General features: G+C 51.5%; 1 protein-coding gene across 1 annotated transcript; it reads left to right on the top strand.

The window, feature by feature from the left end:
* The first annotated feature begins 2,933 nt into the window (after window positions 1–2,933).
* Window positions 2,934–14,912, top strand: LOC141726482 (myosin-binding protein C, fast-type-like). The gene is made up of 11 exons (XM_074531386.1): window positions 2,934–3,025; window positions 5,726–5,860; window positions 6,794–6,961; window positions 8,121–8,209; window positions 8,702–8,894; window positions 9,883–10,022; window positions 11,574–11,733; window positions 12,647–12,783; window positions 13,360–13,546; window positions 14,326–14,351; window positions 14,825–14,912. Exons 1-10 carry the CDS (start codon window positions 3,016–3,018, stop codon window positions 14,334–14,336), a joined length of 1,230 nt encoding a protein of 409 aa, XP_074387487.1. The 5' UTR covers window positions 2,934–3,015; the 3' UTR covers window positions 14,337–14,351; window positions 14,825–14,912.
* Window positions 14,913–18,370: the final 3,458 nt, after the last annotated feature.

The raw sequence follows: 18,370 nt of genomic DNA, 5'->3' as shown, positions 1-18,370 counted from the left end.
AGGGCAGGAAACATCAGGGGGAGAAAATGGAAGAAAATGTGAGGGGAAAAGGTGTGGGGGGGATGTGAGGGGAGAAAAGGGGGGAAATGTGAGGGGAGAAAAGGGGGGAAATGTGAAGGGAGAAAAGGCAGCAAATTGAAGGCAAAAAGGACAATAAACTTTGGAAATGAGAGGAAGAAAAGGCATGAAACAGAAGGGGAGAAATTGTGAGAAACATGAGGGGAAAAAGGGGGGGAAATGTGAGGGGAGAAAAAGGGGGTGAAAACATGAGGGGAAAAAAAGGTGGGAAATGGAATTCAAAAAGGAAAGTAAACTGGAGTGAAAAGGAGGGAAATGAAAGGAAGGAAAGATAGGAAACAGAAGGGGAGAAAAGGTAGGAAATGTGAGGGAGAAAGGGGTGGAAAATGTGAAGGAATGAAGGAAGGAAACGTGAGGGGAGAAAAGAGCAGGAAACGTGAGGGGACAAAATGGTGGGGATCATGAGGGGCCAAAAGGGCAGGAAATCTGAGGGGAAAAAATGAGAATTGGAAGGCGAAAAGGACAGTAAAATTGAGTGAAAAGGGCAGAAAATGAGAGGAAGAAAAGATATGAAACAGAAGGAGAGAAATGGTGGGAAAAATGGGGGGAGAAAGGGGAAGGAGCCATGAGGGGAAAAAGAGCGGGAAACGTGAGGGGAGAAAAGGAGGGGGGGAAATGTGAGGGGAAAGAAAGGTGGGAAATGGAAAGGCAAAAATGGAAAGTAAATTGGAGTGAAAAGGACTCACTTTATGACGGAAACGTGAGGGGAGAAAACGCACCAAACTGAAGGCAAAAAGGATGGCAAACTTGAATGAAAAGGATGGGAAATGAGAAGAAGAAAAGGTCTGAAACAAGGGGAGAAAAGACGGAAAATGTGGGTGGAGAAAAAAGCAGGAAACATGAGGGGAAAAAGGGTGAAAAACGTGAGGGGAGAAAAGCGAATGAAACATGAGGGGGAAAAAAGACAGGAAACAGGAGGAAAAATGGGTGTAAAAGATAAAGGGAAAAAATGCAAATAACATGAGGCCAAAAATGATGGGAAATGTGAAGGGACAGAAGGGCGGGAGGTGTGAGAAGAAAAATGGTTGGAAGCTTGAGGGGAAAAGGGTGGGAAAGGTGAGTAAAAAAGGGGAAAATGTGAGAAAAATTACCAAAAAAAATCCCTGGGGTGCTTGGATTCCTTAATGCTGCCACGGCCAAAGCAAATCCTTGCAGTGGATTCTGTGGGAATTTGGGGGGTCCTGCTTGGTCCCTCCCAAAATCACACAGGGAGGGACCCCCAGGTTTGTTTCCATTTTGGACCCTTTTTTGGGGGTGTCTCAATTTTTTGGGGGACGGGGTCGCGCCCTTAGGACCCCAATTTTGGGAGGGGTCCCCAAATTCTGGGGGAGCTTGCACCCTTGGGATCCCAATTTTGGGATAGTCCAAATATTTTGTGGGATGGTCCCTTTATTGGCCGGGGCGGGGGGGTGGGGGTCACGCCTTTGGGACCCCAAATTTTGGCGCCGATGGTTGCACTCCAAGGTCGTCTTTTTTAGGGAAGGGTCCCCAAATTTTGGGGGAGCCCCATTTTTGGGAGGGGGTCTCACCTTTGGGTTCTTTTTTTTGCAGGCATCCCTAAATTCCCAAATGTTTGGTAGGGGTCGCACCCTTGGGAACCCAAACTTTGGGGGGGTCCCCAAAATTTTAGGGGCGAGTCGCATTTTCCAGGGTCTCTTTCCAGAGGGGTGGACCTCAGGTTTTTGGGGGGGGTTCTTTTACTTGGGGGGGTGTCGCTCCCTTGGGAACCCAAATTTTTGGGGGGTCGCACCCCTGGGACGCCAATTTTTTGTGGGGGGGTCCCATTTTGGGGTCCCTTCACCTCGATCCCATTTTTCCGGTGGGAGGGGGGGAATTCTCGCTCTCCTCGCTGTTCCCATTGCCATAAAAACCTCCCATTCCCATGGCAACCGCCGTTCCCCCAATATCCACCTCTCCCTCGCCGCTGTTCCCGTTACCATGGGAACTGCTCAACACCCCCACCGCTGTTCCCACGGTTGAGCTTCCTCCCCCCGCGCTGCTGTCGCCATGGAAACTCAGTATCCCTCCCTCCGCGCCGTTCCCATGGTAACCGCGCATCCGCAGTGCCCCCCCCCCGTGCCGTTCCCATGGGAACGGGAACAGCGCGGGGAGGAAAAATCCCCCCCGGGACCTGGGGCGGTTTTGGGGCGGTTTTACGGGATTTTGGGTCTATTTAGGGTCAGTCACACCCCAAAACCATGAAAAGCACCAAAAAATACCCCAAAAACACCCTAAAACCACCCCAAAACCCCTCAAACCCACTCCAAACCCAGCTCAAACCCTGTACACCAGCCCCAAATCACCCCAAACCCATCCGAAACCTCCCCAAACCCACCCCAAATCCCCTAAACCCAGCCCAAACCCAGCTCAAACCCCCTAAAGCCAGCCCAAACCACCCTAAACCTCCCAAATCCACCCAAACCTCCAAAACCCACCCCAAATCCACCTAAACCCGCCCCAAACCTCCCAAACCTAACCCAAAATCTCTCAAACCCATCCAAATCTACCTAAACCTACTCTAAACCCACCCCAAATCCCCCCAAACCCACCCCAAACCCCCCCAAACCCAACCCAAATCCCCCAAAACCCATCTCAAACCCCCCAAACCCAACCCAAAACCACTCAAACCCATCCTAAACCCATCTCAACCCATCCCAAAACCGCCTAAATCCACCCCAAACCCATCCTAAGCCATCCAAACCCACAAACCCACCCCAAATCCCCCTAAACCCATCCCAAATCCCCGAAAACCCGCCCCAAACCCACCCCAAATCCCCCAAAACCCACCCTAAATCCCCCAAAACCCACCCTAAATCCCCCCAAACCCATCCTAAACCTCCAAAACCCACCCCAAATCACCCCAAACCCCCCCAAACCCATCCCAAATCACCCCAAACTCCCTAAACCCACCCTAAACCCACCCCAAACCCCCCCTTCATGCCCATCGGTGGGTGGGGAGGGGTCCCGGGGGGGTTTGGGTAGAATTTGGGGGGGTTTGGGCAAAATTTGGGGCGTTTTAGGGGGTCCTGGAGGGGATTTGAGGGGAGATTTCAGCAGGATTTGGGTGAGTTTGGAGGGGATTTGGGGGGTCCTAGATTGGGTCTGGGGGCTCCCACGGGGATTTGGGGCGTCCTGGAGGGGATCTGAGGGGGATTTGGGGGTCCTGGATTGGGTCTGGGGGTGTCTCAGGTAGATTTGGGGGGGTCCTGGATGAGCTTTTGGGGGGATTTGAGGGGGATTTGGGTGAGATTTGAGGCATTTTAGGGGGTCCTGGAGGGGATTTGGGGGGGATTTGGGCAAAATTTGGGGGAGATTTGGGGTAGATTTGGGGTGTTTTAGGGGATTCTGGAGGGGATTTGAGGAGGATTTGGTGGTCCTGGATTGGGTCTGGGGGCTCCCAGGGGGATCTGGGGGGTCCTGGAGGGGATTTGGGGGTCCTGGAGGGGATTTGAGGAGGATTTGGGGGTCCTGGATTGGGTCTGGGGGCTCCCAGGGGGATTTGGGGGTCCTGGAGGGGATTTGGGGGAGATTTGTGGGGTCCTAGAGGGGATTTGAGGGGGATTTGGGGGTCCTGGATTGGGTCTGGGGGTTCCCAGGGGGATCTGGGGAGTCCTGGAGGGGATTTGGGGGTCCTGGAGGGGATTTGGGGGGTTCTGGAGGGGATTTGGGGGTCCTGGATTGGGTCTGGGGGTGTCTCAGGAGGATTTGTGGGGTCCTAGAGGGGATTTGGGGAGGATTTGGGGGTCCTAGATTGGGTTTGGGGGCTCCCATGGGGATTTGGGGGGTCCTGGAGGGGATTTGGGGGTCCTGGATTGGGTCTGGGGGTGTCTCAGGAGCATTTTGGGGGTCCTGGAAGGAATTTGGGCTGATTTTGGGATGATTTGGAGGTGATTTTTGGGGTGGTTTTGGGCTGATTTTCAGCTGATTTGGGGCTGATTTTTTTGGGGTGATTTTTGTAGTGATTTTGGGGGGATTTTTGGGGTGATTTTGGGATGATTCTGGGCTGATTTGGGGCTGATTTGGGGATGATTCTGAGGTGGCTTTTGGGTGATTTTTGAGGTGATTTTGGGTTGATTTGGGGGTATTTTGGGGATGATTTTTGAGGTATTTTGGGCTGATTTGGGGATGAATCTTGGGTGATACTGGGGTGATTTGGGGCTGATTTTTTGCTAATTTTTGGGCTAATTTTGTGCTGATTTTTGGGCTGATTTTGGGATGATTCTGAGGTGATTTCTGGGGTGATTTTTGATGTGTTTTTTGTGTGGTTTTTGAGCTGATTCTGGGCTACTTTTTGGGCTGATTTTGGGGGTGATTTTGGTGTGATTTTAGGCTGATTTTGGGGTGGTTTTCATGTGATTTTGAGGCGATTCTGGGGGGATTTTTGGGCTGCTTTTTGTCTGATTTGGGGCTGATTTTGCACTGATTTTTGCCCTGATTTTGGGCTGATTTTTGGGCTGATTTTTGGTGATTTTGGGGCTGATTTTGGGCTGAATTTGGGCTGATTTTTGTGTGATTTTGGGCTGATTTTAGGCTGAATTTGAAATGGTTTTGGGGGTGATTTGGGGCTGATTTTGTGCTGATTTTTGTGATGATTTTAGTGTGATTTTGGGGGTATTTTTGGGCTGATTTTTGAGCAAATTTTGTGCTGATTTTTGGCTGATTCCGTGCTGATTTTTGGGATGATTCTGAGAAGATTTTGTGCTAATTTCTGGGCTGATTTTGTGCTAATTTTTGTGCTGATTTTTGGGGTGATTTGGGTGATTTTGGGGGTATTTTTGGGGTGATTTTAGGCTGATTTTGGGGTGGTTTTCATGTGATTTTTTGGCTGATTCTGGGCTGATTTTTGTGCTGATTTTGTGCTAATTTTTGGGGTGATTTGTGGTGATTTTTGGGGTATTGTTGGGGTGATTTTGGTGTTTTTTTAGGCTGATTTTAGGGTGGTTTTCATGTGATTCTGGGGTGTTTTTTGGGCTGCTTTTTGTCTGATTTGGGGCTGATTTTGTGCTGATTTTTTTGGCTGATTCTGGGCTGATTTTTGTGCTGATTTTGTGCTAATTTTTGGGGTGATTTGGGGTGATTTTTGGGGTATTTTTGGTGTGATTTTAGGCTGATTTTGGGGTGGTTTTTATGTGATTTTGAGGCGATTCTGGGGTGATTTTTGGGCTGAGTTTTGGGCTGATTCTGGGCTACTTTTTGTCTGATTTTGAGCTGATTCTGTGCTAATTTTTGGGGTGATTTTGGGGGTATTTTTGGGGTGATTTTGGTGTGATTTTAGGCTGATTTTGGGGTGGTTTTCATGTGATTTTGAGGTGATTTTTGGGCTGCTTTTTGTCTGATTTGGGGCTGATTTTGTGCTGATTTTTTGGCTGATTCTGTGCTGATTTTTGTGCTGATTTTTGTGCTGATTTTGTGCTAATTTTTGGGGTGATTTGTGGTGATTTTGGGGGTATTGTTGGGGTGATTTTGGTGTTTTTTTAGGCTGATTATGGGGTGGTTTTCATGTGATTTTGAGGCGATTCTGGGGTGTTTTTTGGGCTGCTTTTTGTCTGATTTGGGGCTGATTTTGCACTGATTTTTGCCCTGATTTTGGGCTGATTTTTGTGCTGACTTTTGGGGTGATTTGTGCTGGTTTTGGGGTTCCCCGCAGCCCCCACCAGCGAGCCCACTCACCTGACGCTGGAGGACGTCACCGACACCACGGCCACGCTCAAGTGGCGCCCGCCCGAGCGCCTGGGGGCCGGGGGCATCGACGGCTACCTGGTGGAGTGGTGCCGAGAGGGGGGTGAGTGCGCACCCCGAAACTCGGGGGCACCCCAAAACCTCGGGGGGCACCCCAAAACTTCGGGGGAGATCCCAAAAGTTTGGGGCGAGATCACGAAACTTCGGGGGAGATCCCAAAAGTTTGTGGGAATCGATGAAATTTGGGGGGCATCGAGTGGTACCTGGTGGAATGATGAGGGGAGGGGTTGAGTGGGGCACCCCAAAACTCGGGGGGACCCCAAAAATTTGGGGTGGAATCCCAAAACTTCAGGGGACTCCTTGAAATTGGAGGAGATCCCAAAATTTTGTGAAATTTGGGAGAGAATTGAGGGGTACCTGGGGGAGTGGTGAGGGGAGGGAGGCACCTCAAAATTTGGTGGGAGCCCAAAATTGAGAGGGACCCTAAAATTTCGGGAAGGACCCCAAAATTTTTGGGGTGGAATCCTAAAACTTCATGAGAAATCCCTGAAATTGGGGGAGATCCCAAAATTGAGGGGAGCCCAAAATTTGGGGATGGAGGCCCAAAATAAGCCCTTCCCCAGCCCCATAACCCCCCAAAATCCAAAACCCACCAACCCCATAACCCCCCAAATTTTCCTTTTCCCCCCCAGACACCAACTGGACCCCTGCGAACACGGAGCTGGTGGAGACCCCAGCCCCAAAAACCCCCAAATTCGGAGCCCTCCAGCCCCCTTCCCAACCCCATAACCCCCCAAAATCCAACACCCCCGACCCCATAACCCGCCAAATTTCCCTTTTCCCCCCCAGACACAAACTGGACCCCGTGAACACGGAGCTGGTGGAGACCCCAACCCCATAACCCCCCAAAATCCGATACCCCCAACCCCATAACCCAAATTTCTCCCCCCAGAGAGAGGGAGCCAACACGGAGCTGGTGGAGACCCCAGCCCCATAACTCCCTCCCCGACCCCATAACCCCAATTTCTCCCCCCAGACACCAACTGGACCCCCGCCAACACGGAGCTGGTGGAGCGCTGCGGGCTCACGGTGCCCGGTTTGCCCACCGGGGAGAAGCTGCTGTTCCGCGTGGTCGGCGTCAACATCGCGGGCCGCAGCCCCCCGGCCACCATGGCCCAGCCCGTCACCATCCGCGAGATCGTCGGTGCGTCCGGGGGCGCCCCGGAATCGGGGGGAGCACCCCGAAATTTGGGGGGGAGGCGGAGATTGGGGGGAGAAAGAAATTGGGGGGGAAGTCCCGAAATTAGGGGGGAAATCCCGAAATTAGGGGGGATCCATAAAGGAAAGAGGGGACTCCGAAATTAGGGGGGAACCGAAGTCAGGGGGGCGCCCCGGAATCGGGGGTGAGCACCCCGAAATTTGGGGGTGAGCACCCCGAAATTTGGGGGGAAGGCGGGAATTGGGGGGGAGGCAGAAACTGGGGGGGAAGTCCCGAAATTAGGGGGGAAAATCTCAAAATTGAGGGGGGATCCATAAAGGAAAGGGGAGACCCCGAAATCAGGAGGGACCCCAAAATCAGGGGGGAATCCTTAAGGCAACGGGGGATCCCTAAAGGAAAAGGGGGGGACCCCGAAATCAGGGGGGGGAATCCCGAAATCAGGGGGGATCCATAAAGGAAAGGGGGGTGTCCCGAAATCGGGGGGGGGGGGGGCTGAAATTTGGGGGCACCCCGAAATTTGGGGGGATCCCCCGAAATTTGGGGGGTATGCAGGAATTGAGGGGACCCTGAAATTGGGGGGGGAAAATCCCAAAATCGGGGGGGAAATCCCGAAATTAGGGGGGATTCATAAGGGAAATTAGGGGGATCCAAAAAAGGGGGATCCATAAGGAAAAGAGGGGACCCCGAAATTTAGGGGGAGCACCCCGAAATCGGGGGGGGGAGGCAGGGATTGGGGGGAATCAGGAAATTGGGGGGGGCACCCGAAATTAGGTGGGGACCCCAAAATCAGGGGGGAATCCTTAAGGCAAAGGGGGATCCATAAAGGAAAGGGGGGACCCCGAAATTTGGGGGGAGCCCAAAAACAGAAGTGGGGGAACCCAAAATTGGGGAGGGACCCCAAAAATTGGGAGTGACCCTAAGATTGGGGAGAAAGGCTAAATATGAGGAGGGACCCTAAAAATGGTGAAGGACCCCAAAAATGGGGAAGGACCCCAAAAACGGAGCTGAAACTTAGGGGAGAAGAACCTGAAGGAATTAGGGGGGGAATTGATGGGTAAGCAGGGACCCCAAAATCGGGGAGGACCCCAAAATTTGGGGGTTCTGCCCCATAAATCCCCCCCTAAACATTGTCCAACCCCCCCAGAGCGCCCCAAAATCCGGCTGCCCCGGCACCTGCGGCAGACGTACGTGAGGAAGGTGGGGGAGCAGGTGAACCTGGTGATCCCCTTCCAGGTGAGAGGGGCACCCCAAAACCCGGGGAATCTGGCCTGGGCAGTTATTGGGGTCACTCGGCCCCATAGGGATTTATTGGGGTCACTCAGCCCTATGGATTTATTGGGGTCACTCTGCCCTATGGGGATTTATTGTGGTCACTCTGCCCCATAGGGATTTATTGGGGTCACTCAGCCCTATGGATTTATTGGGGTCACTCTGCCCCATAGGGATTTATTGGGGTCACTCAGCCCTATGGAATTATTGGGATAACTCAGCCCCATAGAGACAACTCAGCCCCACAACCGTGCAGGCCCCTAGGGACACCTCAACCCCACAGCCCTATAGGGACAACTGAGCCCCACAGCCCCATAGGGACACTTCAACCCCACAGGCCCATCGATCCCAATAGAGACACCTGAACCCCACAACCCCACACCTCCCCATAGGGACACCACAACCCCACACCCCACCCCCCCCCCACAGATCTAACCAAGCCCCGCCCCCCGGCAGGGTAAGCCCCGCCCCCAGGTGACGTGGACGAAGGAGGGCGGGCCCCTGGGCGAGGACGTGCACGTGCGCACATCGGACCGGGACACGGTGTTCTTCATCCGCGCCGCCGCCAGGGGGCACTCGGGGCGCTACGGGCTCAGCGTGCGCATCGAGGGCATGGAGGACACGGCCGAGCTGCGCCTGCGCATCGTCGGTAACTGGGAGCACTGGGAGCGACTGGGATCACTGGGATTGGGAACTGGGAGTGGCTGGGATCACTGGGAGTGACTGGGAGTGACTGGGAGTGATGAGATTGGGAACTGGGAGTGATGGGAGTGACTGGGATTGGGAACTGGGGGCACTGGGAGCACTGGGAGCAACTGGGATCACTGGGATTGGGAACTGGGAGTGAAGGGAGTGACTGGGATTGGGAACTGGGGGCACTGGGTAGCACTGGGAGCGAGTGGGAGTGACTGGGAGTGATGGGAAAGACAATGGGGGAAGCAGGGATGGGCACTGGGACTGGGAACTGGGAGCACTGGGAGCGACCGGGAACACTGGGAGTGACTGGGAGTGATGGGATTGGGAACTGGGAGCACTGGGAACACTGGCATTGGGAACTGGGAGTGACTGGGATCACTGGGATCACTGGGATTGGGAACTGGGAGCACTGGGAATGGTGGGAGAGGCAATGGGGGACATGGGGGAACCAGAGACGGGCACTGGGATTGCAAACTGGGAGCACTGGGATGTTTCAGAATGGGTTTGGGGCGGTTTTTGAGGGATTTTTGGGGGATTTTTGGGACGATTTTGGAGATTTTTGGGTGCCGTTTTCTGGGAATGTTTCAGGGCAGTTTTAAGGGGGATTTTTGGGGTGGGTTTTGGGGGATTTGGGGGATTTGGGGGCAGTTCTGGGGTGTTTTTGAGGTATTTTGGCTGTTATTTCCCAAGGAGGTTTCAGGGCGATTTTGGGGTATTTTTGGGGTGGTTTTGAGGGTATTTTGTGGGATTTTTTGGGATGTTTTTGGGATATTTTGTGGGATTATTTTGGGGCGTTTTGAGGTATTTTGGGTGCTATTTCCCAAGGAGGTTCCAGGGCAGTTTCGGGGTGTTTCTGGGCTATTTTTGGGGTGTTTCTGGGCTATTTTTGGGGTGTTTCTGGGCTATTTTTGGGGTGTCCCTGATTCGATCCCCCTCTCCAGAGAAGCCCGGCCCCCCCAAGAACGTGCAGGTGAAGGAGGTTTGGGGGTTCAACGCCCTGGTGGAGTGGGAGCCCCCCGAGGACGACGGCAACGCCGAGATCACCGGGTACACCATCATGAAGGCCGACAAGAGAACCATGGTGAGGGGGCAGCGCCCCGAAATCTGCCCAGAGGAACCCCAAAATACTCAGTGGAACCCCAAAATATTCAGTGGAACCCCAAAATATTCAGTGGAACCCTAAAGTTCTCAGTGGAACCCCAAAATATTCAGTGGAACCCCAAAATACTCAGTGGAACCCCAAAATAGTCAGTGGAATCCCAAAATACTCAGTGGAACCCTAAAGTTCTCAGTGGAACCCCAAAATATTCAGTGGAACCCCAAAATACTTAATGGAACCCCAAAATTCACAATGAATGTCTCAAATGGTCAATGGAAATCCCAAAATTCTCAATGGAACCCTAAAATATTCAATGGAACCCCAAAGTACTCAATGGAACCCCAAAATATTCAATGGAACCCCAAAATTGGGCTCCCCAAAATCTCCCCCAAACCTTCCCCAAAACCAACTCAACCCCCCCCAAAAACCACCTCAAACCTCCCCAAAAAACCCTCAGCTCCTCAAAATCTCCCCCAAAACCCCCTCAAATCCCCCCAAAACCACCTCAAATCCCCCCAAAACCACCCCAGGACCCCCCAAAACCCCCTCAAATGCCCCAAAACCCCCTCAGCTCCCCACCAAACTCCCTCAAATCCCCCCAAAACCCCTTCACGACTGCCCAAAACCACCTCAAACCACCCCAAAACCTTCCAGAAACCGCCTCAAATCCCCCTCAAAACCCCCTCAAACCCCCCAAAACCCCTCAGCCCCCAAAATCTCCTTGAAACCTCCTGAAACCCACCTAAAAAACCCCAAAATCTCCCCGAAAACCATCTCAAACCCCCCCAAAACCCCCTCACGACCCCCCAAAACCCCCTCAAATTCCCCCAAACCACCTCAGACCTCCCCAAATCCCTTCCGTCTCCCCCAAAACCGCCTCAACACCCCCCAAAAACCCCTCAGCTCCTCAAAATCTCCCCCGAAACCCCCTCAAATTCCCCCAAAACCACCTCAAACCACCCCAAAATTGCCTCAAACCTTCCAAAAACCACCTCAAATTGCCCCAAAACCACCTCAAATCCCCCCAAAACCTCCTCAAACCTTCCCAAAACCCCCTCAAATCCCCCCAAAACCAACTCAAAACCACTCCAAAACCACCTCAAACCACCCCAAAACCACCTCAAACCTTCCAAAAACCACCTCAAATCCCCCCAAAACCACCTCAGATCTCCCCAAAACCCCCTCATGACTGCCCAAAACCACCTCAAACCTTCCCAAAACCAACTCAAACCTTCCCAAAACCTCCTCAAACCTTCCAAAAACCACCTCAGATCCCCCCCAAAACCCCCTCACGACTGCCCAAAACTGCCTCAAACCACCCCAAAACCGCCTCAAATTTCCCCAAAACCACCTCAGGACCTCCCAAAACCAACTCAAACCCCCCCAAAACCAACCCAAAACCCCCCCAAAACCTCCTCAAACCTTCCCAAAACCCCCTCAAATCCCCCCAAAACCAACTCAAAACCACCCCAAAACCCCTCAGCTCCCCAAAATCTCCCCCAAAACCCCCTGACGCCCCCCGAACCCCGCCAGGAGCGGTTCACGGTGTACGAGCACAAGCGGCCCCTGCGCTGCACGGCCTCGGAGCTGGTGATGGGCAACGAGTCCCTGTTCAAGGTGTTCAGCGAGAACCTGTGCGGGCTGAGCGAGAAACCGGGGCTGTCCTGCAACACGGCCGTCATCCCCAAAGCGGGTACCCCCAAATTCGGGGCGTTTGGGGGGGGGGTTGAGATGGTTTTGGGGGGATTTGGGGGTGTTGGAGGTGTTTTTGGGGGGATTTGATTTGGTTTTGGGGGGTTTGAGGTGGTTTTGGAGTGGTTTGAGGTGATTTTGGGGAGGTTTGAGGTGGTTTTGGGGTACATCTGAAGGGATTTCGTTCAGTTTTTGTGGGTTCAGGAAGATCCCTGTGATCCCCAAAACCCAACCCCCAAATTTTGCCAATAACTGATCTCTTAATTGAGATTTTATCATTAATTAAGAATTATTAATTCAGAGTGTTCAACAGGGAATATTAAAATTGTAAAGCATTTTTAGGGCCTCGCCCACACTGTGTGCCCTCACCTTGATTAAACCCCCCCTTATTCCAACCTGGGAGTGGGACCCCAACCCTTGATCACACCCAAAGTGTTTTCGGGTGCCCCTAACCCAAAAGTATCCCCAAAACCCAGAACTCAAATTTTGAGGGGTTTTGGGGCAGTTTAAGGTGGATTTGGGGTGATTTGAGGTGATTTTGGGGATGATTGAGGTGGTTTTGGGGTGGTTTGAGGTGATTTTGGGGTGATTTAAGGTGGTTTTGGGGTACATCTGAAGGGATTTTGGTTCAGTTTTTGTGGGTTCAGGAAGATCCCTGTGATCCCCAAAACCCAACCCCCAAATTTTGCCAATAACTGATCTCTTAATTGAGATTTTATCATTAATTAAGAATTATTAATTCAGAGCGTTCAACAGGGAATATTAAAATTGTAAAGCATTTTTAGGGGCTCACCCACACTTTGTGCCCTGACCTTGATAAAACCCCCCCTTATTCCAACCTGGGGGTGGGACCCCAACCCTTGATCACCCCCAGATGTTTTCGGGGTGCCCCTAACCCGCTGTGGCCCCCCCAGAGCTGCGGCTGAAGCCCCCCCAGTACCAGGAGCACGATTTCCGCTCGGCGCCGCAGTTCCTGACGCCGCTGGTGGATCGCAGCGCCGTGGCCGGATACTCCACCGCCCTCAACTGCGCCGTCAGGGGGCACCCCAAGGTCTGGGGGGGGTTTGGGGGGACCCCCGGGGGTGTGCAGCCTGAGATTGGGGGGGTTTGGGTGGAGATTTGGGGTGCTGGGTGGAGATTTGGGGTCCTGAGTGGAGATTTTGGGGGTCCTGAGGGGGTTTTGGGGTACCCCTAGGGGTGTGCAGCCTGAAATTGGGGGGTTTGGGTTGCTGAGTGGAGATTTGGGGTCCTGGGTGGAAATTTTGGGGTCCTGAGGGGTTTTGGGGGACCCCCGATCATGTTCACCCCAATATTAGGGGGCTTTGGGTGGAGATTTGGGGTCCTGAGGGGTTTTGGGGTACCCCTGGGTGTGTACACCCCAAAATTGGGGGGGGTTGGGTGGAGATTTGGGGGTCCTGGGTGGGTTTTGGGGTAACCCTGACTCTGAAATTGGGGGGGGTTTGGGTGGAGATTTGGGGTCCTGAGGGGGTTTTGGGGTGTCCCAATGGGGCTATGGATGCATCCCCAGGTCTGGGTGGTTTTGGGTGTTTTTGGGGTGGTTTAGGGGTACCTTGAGGTATTTTCGGGGTGCATTTTGGGGTTCCCTGACCGTGTCCCCCCCTCCCAGCCCAAGGTGGTGTGGCTCAAGAACCAGATGGCCATCGGGGATGACCCCAAGTTCCTGGCGCGGCACAGCCAGGGGGTGCTGACGCTGCTGATCCGCAAGCCGGGGCCCTTCGACGGCGGCACCTACACCTGCAGGGCTGTCAACGAGCTGGGCGAGGCCCTGACCGAGTGCCGCCTCGAAATTCGGGGTGAGGGGCGCCCCAACATGGGCCAGGGGGTCCCCACAATCACGGGGGGGGTCCCCAAAATCGGGAGGGGTTCCCAAAGTTTTGGAGGGGAGGATGTGAATACCGTTGTGAACACCTGGGGGCGGAACGGCCAGGGGAAGAAGGGGCACCCCAAAATTTGGGGGGGGTCCTGAGTGATTTTGGGGTGAAGGGGTCCCCAAAATGAGGGGGGGTCTGCAAAATCATAGGGGGTCCCCAAAATCGGGAGGGGTTTCCAGAATTTTGGAGGGAGGTTGTGAATAGCTGGGCGAGGGTTGTGAACACCTGGGGGAGGAGCGGCCATGGGGAGAAGGGGCACCCCAAAATTTGGGGGAGGTCCTGAGTGATTTTGGGATGAAGGGGTCCCCAAAATGAGGGGGGGTCCCAAAATTTTGGAGGAAGTCGTGAATAGCTGGGGGAGGGTCGTGGTACCTGAGATGATTTTGGGGTGAGGGGGCTCCCCAAAATTGGGGGGATCCCCAAAATCTGGGGGAGATCCTGATAGATTTTGGGGTGAGGGGGTCCCCAAAATCATGGAGGGTCCCCAAAATTTTGGGAGGAGATCATGAATACCTGGGGAGGGTTTGTGATTACCAGAGGGAGAAAGGGCTCTCCAAAATTTGGGGGAGCTCCTCAGGATTTCAGGGGGTCCCCCAAAATTTTTGGGGTACCTTGGGAGGGGTTCCTGATATTGGGGTGGGGGCATTGTGGGTTTGGGGGGGAATTGAAGTCCCCTCAATGTTTTGTCTCTCCCTTCACAGTGCCCCAGTGATGGTGACAAAAAATGGTGAGGGGGTGCTTCATTTGGGGTGCTATTAATTTTAATTAATTAATTTTAATCAATTAATGAATTAAAACCTCCCCTATGTAATTAGGGGGTTTGATTGGGAAGTTTAATTGGGGTGTATTTAATTGGTGGGGTTTGGTTGGGAGGATTAATTGGGGGGTTAAATAGAAGGGTTTTACTTGGGTTTAATTGGGGTGTTTTAATTAAGGGGTTTAATTAGTGGTTGCTTTAATTGGGGGAGATTAAATGGAGATGTTTAATTAGGGCTGTTAATCAGGGGGGCCTTTAATTGAGGGAGTTAACTGGTGATCTTTGGGGCTGTATTTGGGGGATCTTTAATTTGGGAGGTTTAATTAGGAGATTTTTAATTTGGAGGGGGGGTGTTTAATTGGTGGGATGGATTTTGAGGTGACGTTTGAGGGGTTCTCCCTCATTTTGGGGTGCTGACCCCCATTTTTGCCACCGTCCTGCAGAGCCACGGGCCCATGGTGGTGAGGAAGAAGAGTGTGTGGGTGACGAAGGCCCCATGAGCCCCAATAAAAATAAAGAATCTGAGCAATCCCCCAGAGTCTTTGTGCTTCATTTTGGGGAGGGGGCACCTGAGGAATCGGGGAGCGCTTTTCCCACCTTTCCCACTTCATGGTTTCTTCTCTTTCGGTGTTTCCTGGCCCTTTTTCATTCCATTTGCTGCCTTTTCTCCCCTTATGTTTCCCTCCATTTTTGTCTCCTCACCTCAGGTTTCCCACTCTTTTCTCCCTCATGTTTCCCTTTATTTCCCCTCACATTTCCCTCCCTTTTCTCCCCTCACATTTCCCTTTTTTTCTCCCCTCACATTCCCCACTCTTTTGCCCCTCACATTTCCTGCTCTTTATTCCCCTCATGTTTTCCAGCCTTTCTCCCCTCACATTTCCCTCCTTTTTCCGTCACATTTCTCCCTCATGTTTCACGCTCTTTTCCCCCCTTTATTCCCCTCACATTTTTTACCCTTTTCCCCCTCATGTTTCCCACTTTTTTCCTTCACCGTTCCTGCTTTTTATTCCTCTCACATTTTGGGCCCTTTTCTCCCATCATGTTTCCCACCCTTTCCTCCCCCCTCACATTTCCCTCCCTTTTCTCCCCTCATATTTCTCACTCTTTTCCCCTCATATTTCTTCCCCTTTTTCCCCTCACATTTCCTGCATTTTTTCCTCCCCTCTCACATTTCCCACTCTTTTCCCCCTCACATTTCCTGCTCTTTATTCCCCTCATATTTTGGGCCCTTTTCTCCCCTCACATTTCTCACTCTTTTCTTGCTTTGATGTTTAAATACAGTAATATGTTAGTTTTTGCTTCCCTTGTACCGGCTTGATGCGCGTGTGTAACCCAAAGGTGAATTAAGGTGAATTAAAGGACGAAGAGGAAGAGGAGAGGCCTTCATCAGCGACTTTGGCAAGTTCATACGTGAGGTGGCAAAGGGTCCAGAGCCCTGCACTCCGTACCCCGTGGTTATCTTTCGCTTATGCGCTGCTTTTGGAACCAAATTATCCCTTATTTTTAATCAAATTATACTGTCGATGTATATTTTTTAAACGATTCGATTAAAAATTGCTGCTGTCTCAAATATTGTTGGGTTTTTTCTTACGATGGGATAATTGGGCAAACATAACAAGGGGGTTGGCTTATCAAGGGGCTGGCTTATCAGGGGATTGGTTTATCAAGGGGCTGGTTTATCAGGGGTTGGCTTATCAGGCCTTTCCCTCCTTTCCTGCCCTCACATTTCCCTCCCTTTGCCCCCTCACATTTCCTTCCCTTTTCCCCCTCATGCTTCCCATTTCCCCCTCACATTTTCCCCCATTTTCTCCCTCACATTTCCCCCATTTCCCCCTCACATTTTCTCCCTCACATTTTCCCCCATTTCCCCCTCACATTTCCCCCCATTTTCTCCCTCACATTTTCCCCCATTTTCTCCCTCACGTTTCCCTCCCTTTTCTCCCCTCACATCTCCTGACTTTTTTCTCATTTTTTTCTCCCTTCCCCCCCTCACATCTCCTACTCTTTTGTCCCCTCACGTTTCCCGCCATTTTCGCCTGATATTTTGCACTTTACCAATCACATTTTCTGCCCTTTTCCCTCTCACACTTCCTGCCCTTTCGTCCCCTCACATTTCCCATCCTTTTCTCCCCTCACGTTTCCTGACATTTTTTCTACTCACTTTTCCCACTCATTTTCCCCTCTAGTTTCCCATTTGAAATCTCACTTTTCCTGCCTTTTTCTCCCCTCACATTTCCCACCATTTTCCCCTCACGTTTCCCGACATTTTTTCCTCACAATTTTCCACCCTTTTCTCCCTCACATTTCTCATTTTTTACCTCATGTTTTCCACCAATTCCCCCTCATGTTTCACGCTCTTTCCTCCCCTCACGTTTCCCGACGTATTTTCCTCTCACTTTTCCCACTCTTTTTCACCCAACATTTCGCATTTTTTACCTCACATTTTCTGCCCTTTTTCCCCCTCATATTTCCCACTCTTTTCTCCCATCACATTTCCTGCTCTTTTCTCCCCTCACATTTCCCACTCTTTTCTCCCCTCACCTTTCCTACCATTTTTCCTCTCATTTTTCCCACCCTATTTTCCCCCACATTTCCCATTTTTTACCTCTTCACATTTTCTGCCTTTTTTCCCCTCACATTTCACAGCCTTCTCCCCTCACGTTTCCCTCACTTTTCTCCCCTCACATTTCCCACCATTTTTCCTCTTGTTTCCCACCCTTTTTTCTCTTACATTTTCAAGTTTTTACCTCATATTTTCCACCTTTTTTCCCATCATATTTCACGCACTTCTCCCCTCACGTCTCCCACTCTTCCTTCCCTCACATTTCCTTTCCTTTTCTCCCCTCACATTTCCCGCCCTTTTCTCACCTCATGTTTGCTGCTCCTTTCTTCCCTCTCATTTCCTGACATTTTTTCCTCTCACCTTTCCTACCATTTTTCCTCTCATTTTCCCACCCTATTTTCCCCCACATTTCCCATTTTTTACCTCACATTTTCTGCCTTTTCCTCCCTCATGTTTCTCACCCTTTCCCCCCTCATGTCTCCCACTCTTTTCTCCCCTCAAGTTTCCCACCCTTTTCTCACATCTCATTTCCTGACATTTTCCCCCTCTAATTTCCTGACATTTTTTCTTCTCACCTTTTCTACCATTTTTTCCTCTCACTTTTCCCACCCTATTTTCCCCCACATTTCCCCTTTTCTCCCCTCACATTTCTTCCTTTTTCCCCCCTCATGTCTCCCACTCTTTTCTCCCCTCACTTTTCCTGCCCTTTTCTCCCCTCACGTTTCCTACCATTTTTCCTCTCACTTTTCCCACCCTTTTATCCCTCACATTTCTCATTTTTTGCCTCACATTTTCTGCCTTTTTTTCTCTTCATGTCTCTCACTCTTTTCTCCCCTCACATTTCCTGCCATTTTCTCCCCTCACATTTCCTGCCCATTTCTCTCCTCAAATTTCCTGCTCTTTTCTCCGTTCACATTTCCATTTTTTCCTCTCACCTTTCCTACCATTTTTCCTCTCACTTTTCCCACCCTATTTTCCCCCACATTTCCCATTTTTTACCTCCTCACATTTTCTGCCTTTTTCCCCCCTCATGTTTCTCACCCTTTCCCCCCATCATGTCTCCCACTCTTTTCTCCCCTCACGATTCCCATCATTTTTTCTCTCATATTTCCCACCCTTTTTTCTCTCACGTTTTCCATTTTTTACCTCACATTTCCCACTTTTTTCTCCCCTCAAGTTTCCCACCCTTTTTCCCCTCTCATTTCCTGACATTTTTTCCTCTCACCTTTTCTACCATTTTTTCCTCTCACTTTTCCCACCCTATTTCTCCTCACATTTCCCTTTATTTTCCTCACATTTTCTGCCTTTTCTCCCCTCAAGTTTTTTGCCATTTTCTCCCCTCATGTTTCCTGCTCTTTTCTCCCCTTACGTTTCCCATCATTTTTTCCTCTCACTTTTCCCACCCTATTTTCCCCCACATTTCCCA

This window comes from Zonotrichia albicollis, chromosome 35 (genome assembly GCF_047830755.1).
Source record: "Zonotrichia albicollis isolate bZonAlb1 chromosome 35, bZonAlb1.hap1, whole genome shotgun sequence".
Classification (NCBI taxonomy): Eukaryota; Metazoa; Chordata; class Aves; order Passeriformes; family Passerellidae; genus Zonotrichia; species Zonotrichia albicollis.
The sequence above is the reverse complement of the archived record's forward strand: the minus strand, read 5'-3'. Positions and strand labels throughout refer to the sequence as shown.

Excerpts from the sequence above, each read along its gene's own strand:
- LOC141726482 (XM_074531386.1), top strand. Across the intron at positions 5,861-6,793 it reads GGAGTGGTGCCGAGAGGGGG|ACACCAACTGGACCCCCGCC; the intron begins GTGAGTGCGCAC and ends TTCTCCCCCCAG. Across the intron at positions 12,784-13,359 it reads CCGTCAGGGGGCACCCCAAG|CCCAAGGTGGTGTGGCTCAA; the intron begins GTCTGGGGGGGG and ends CCCCCCTCCCAG.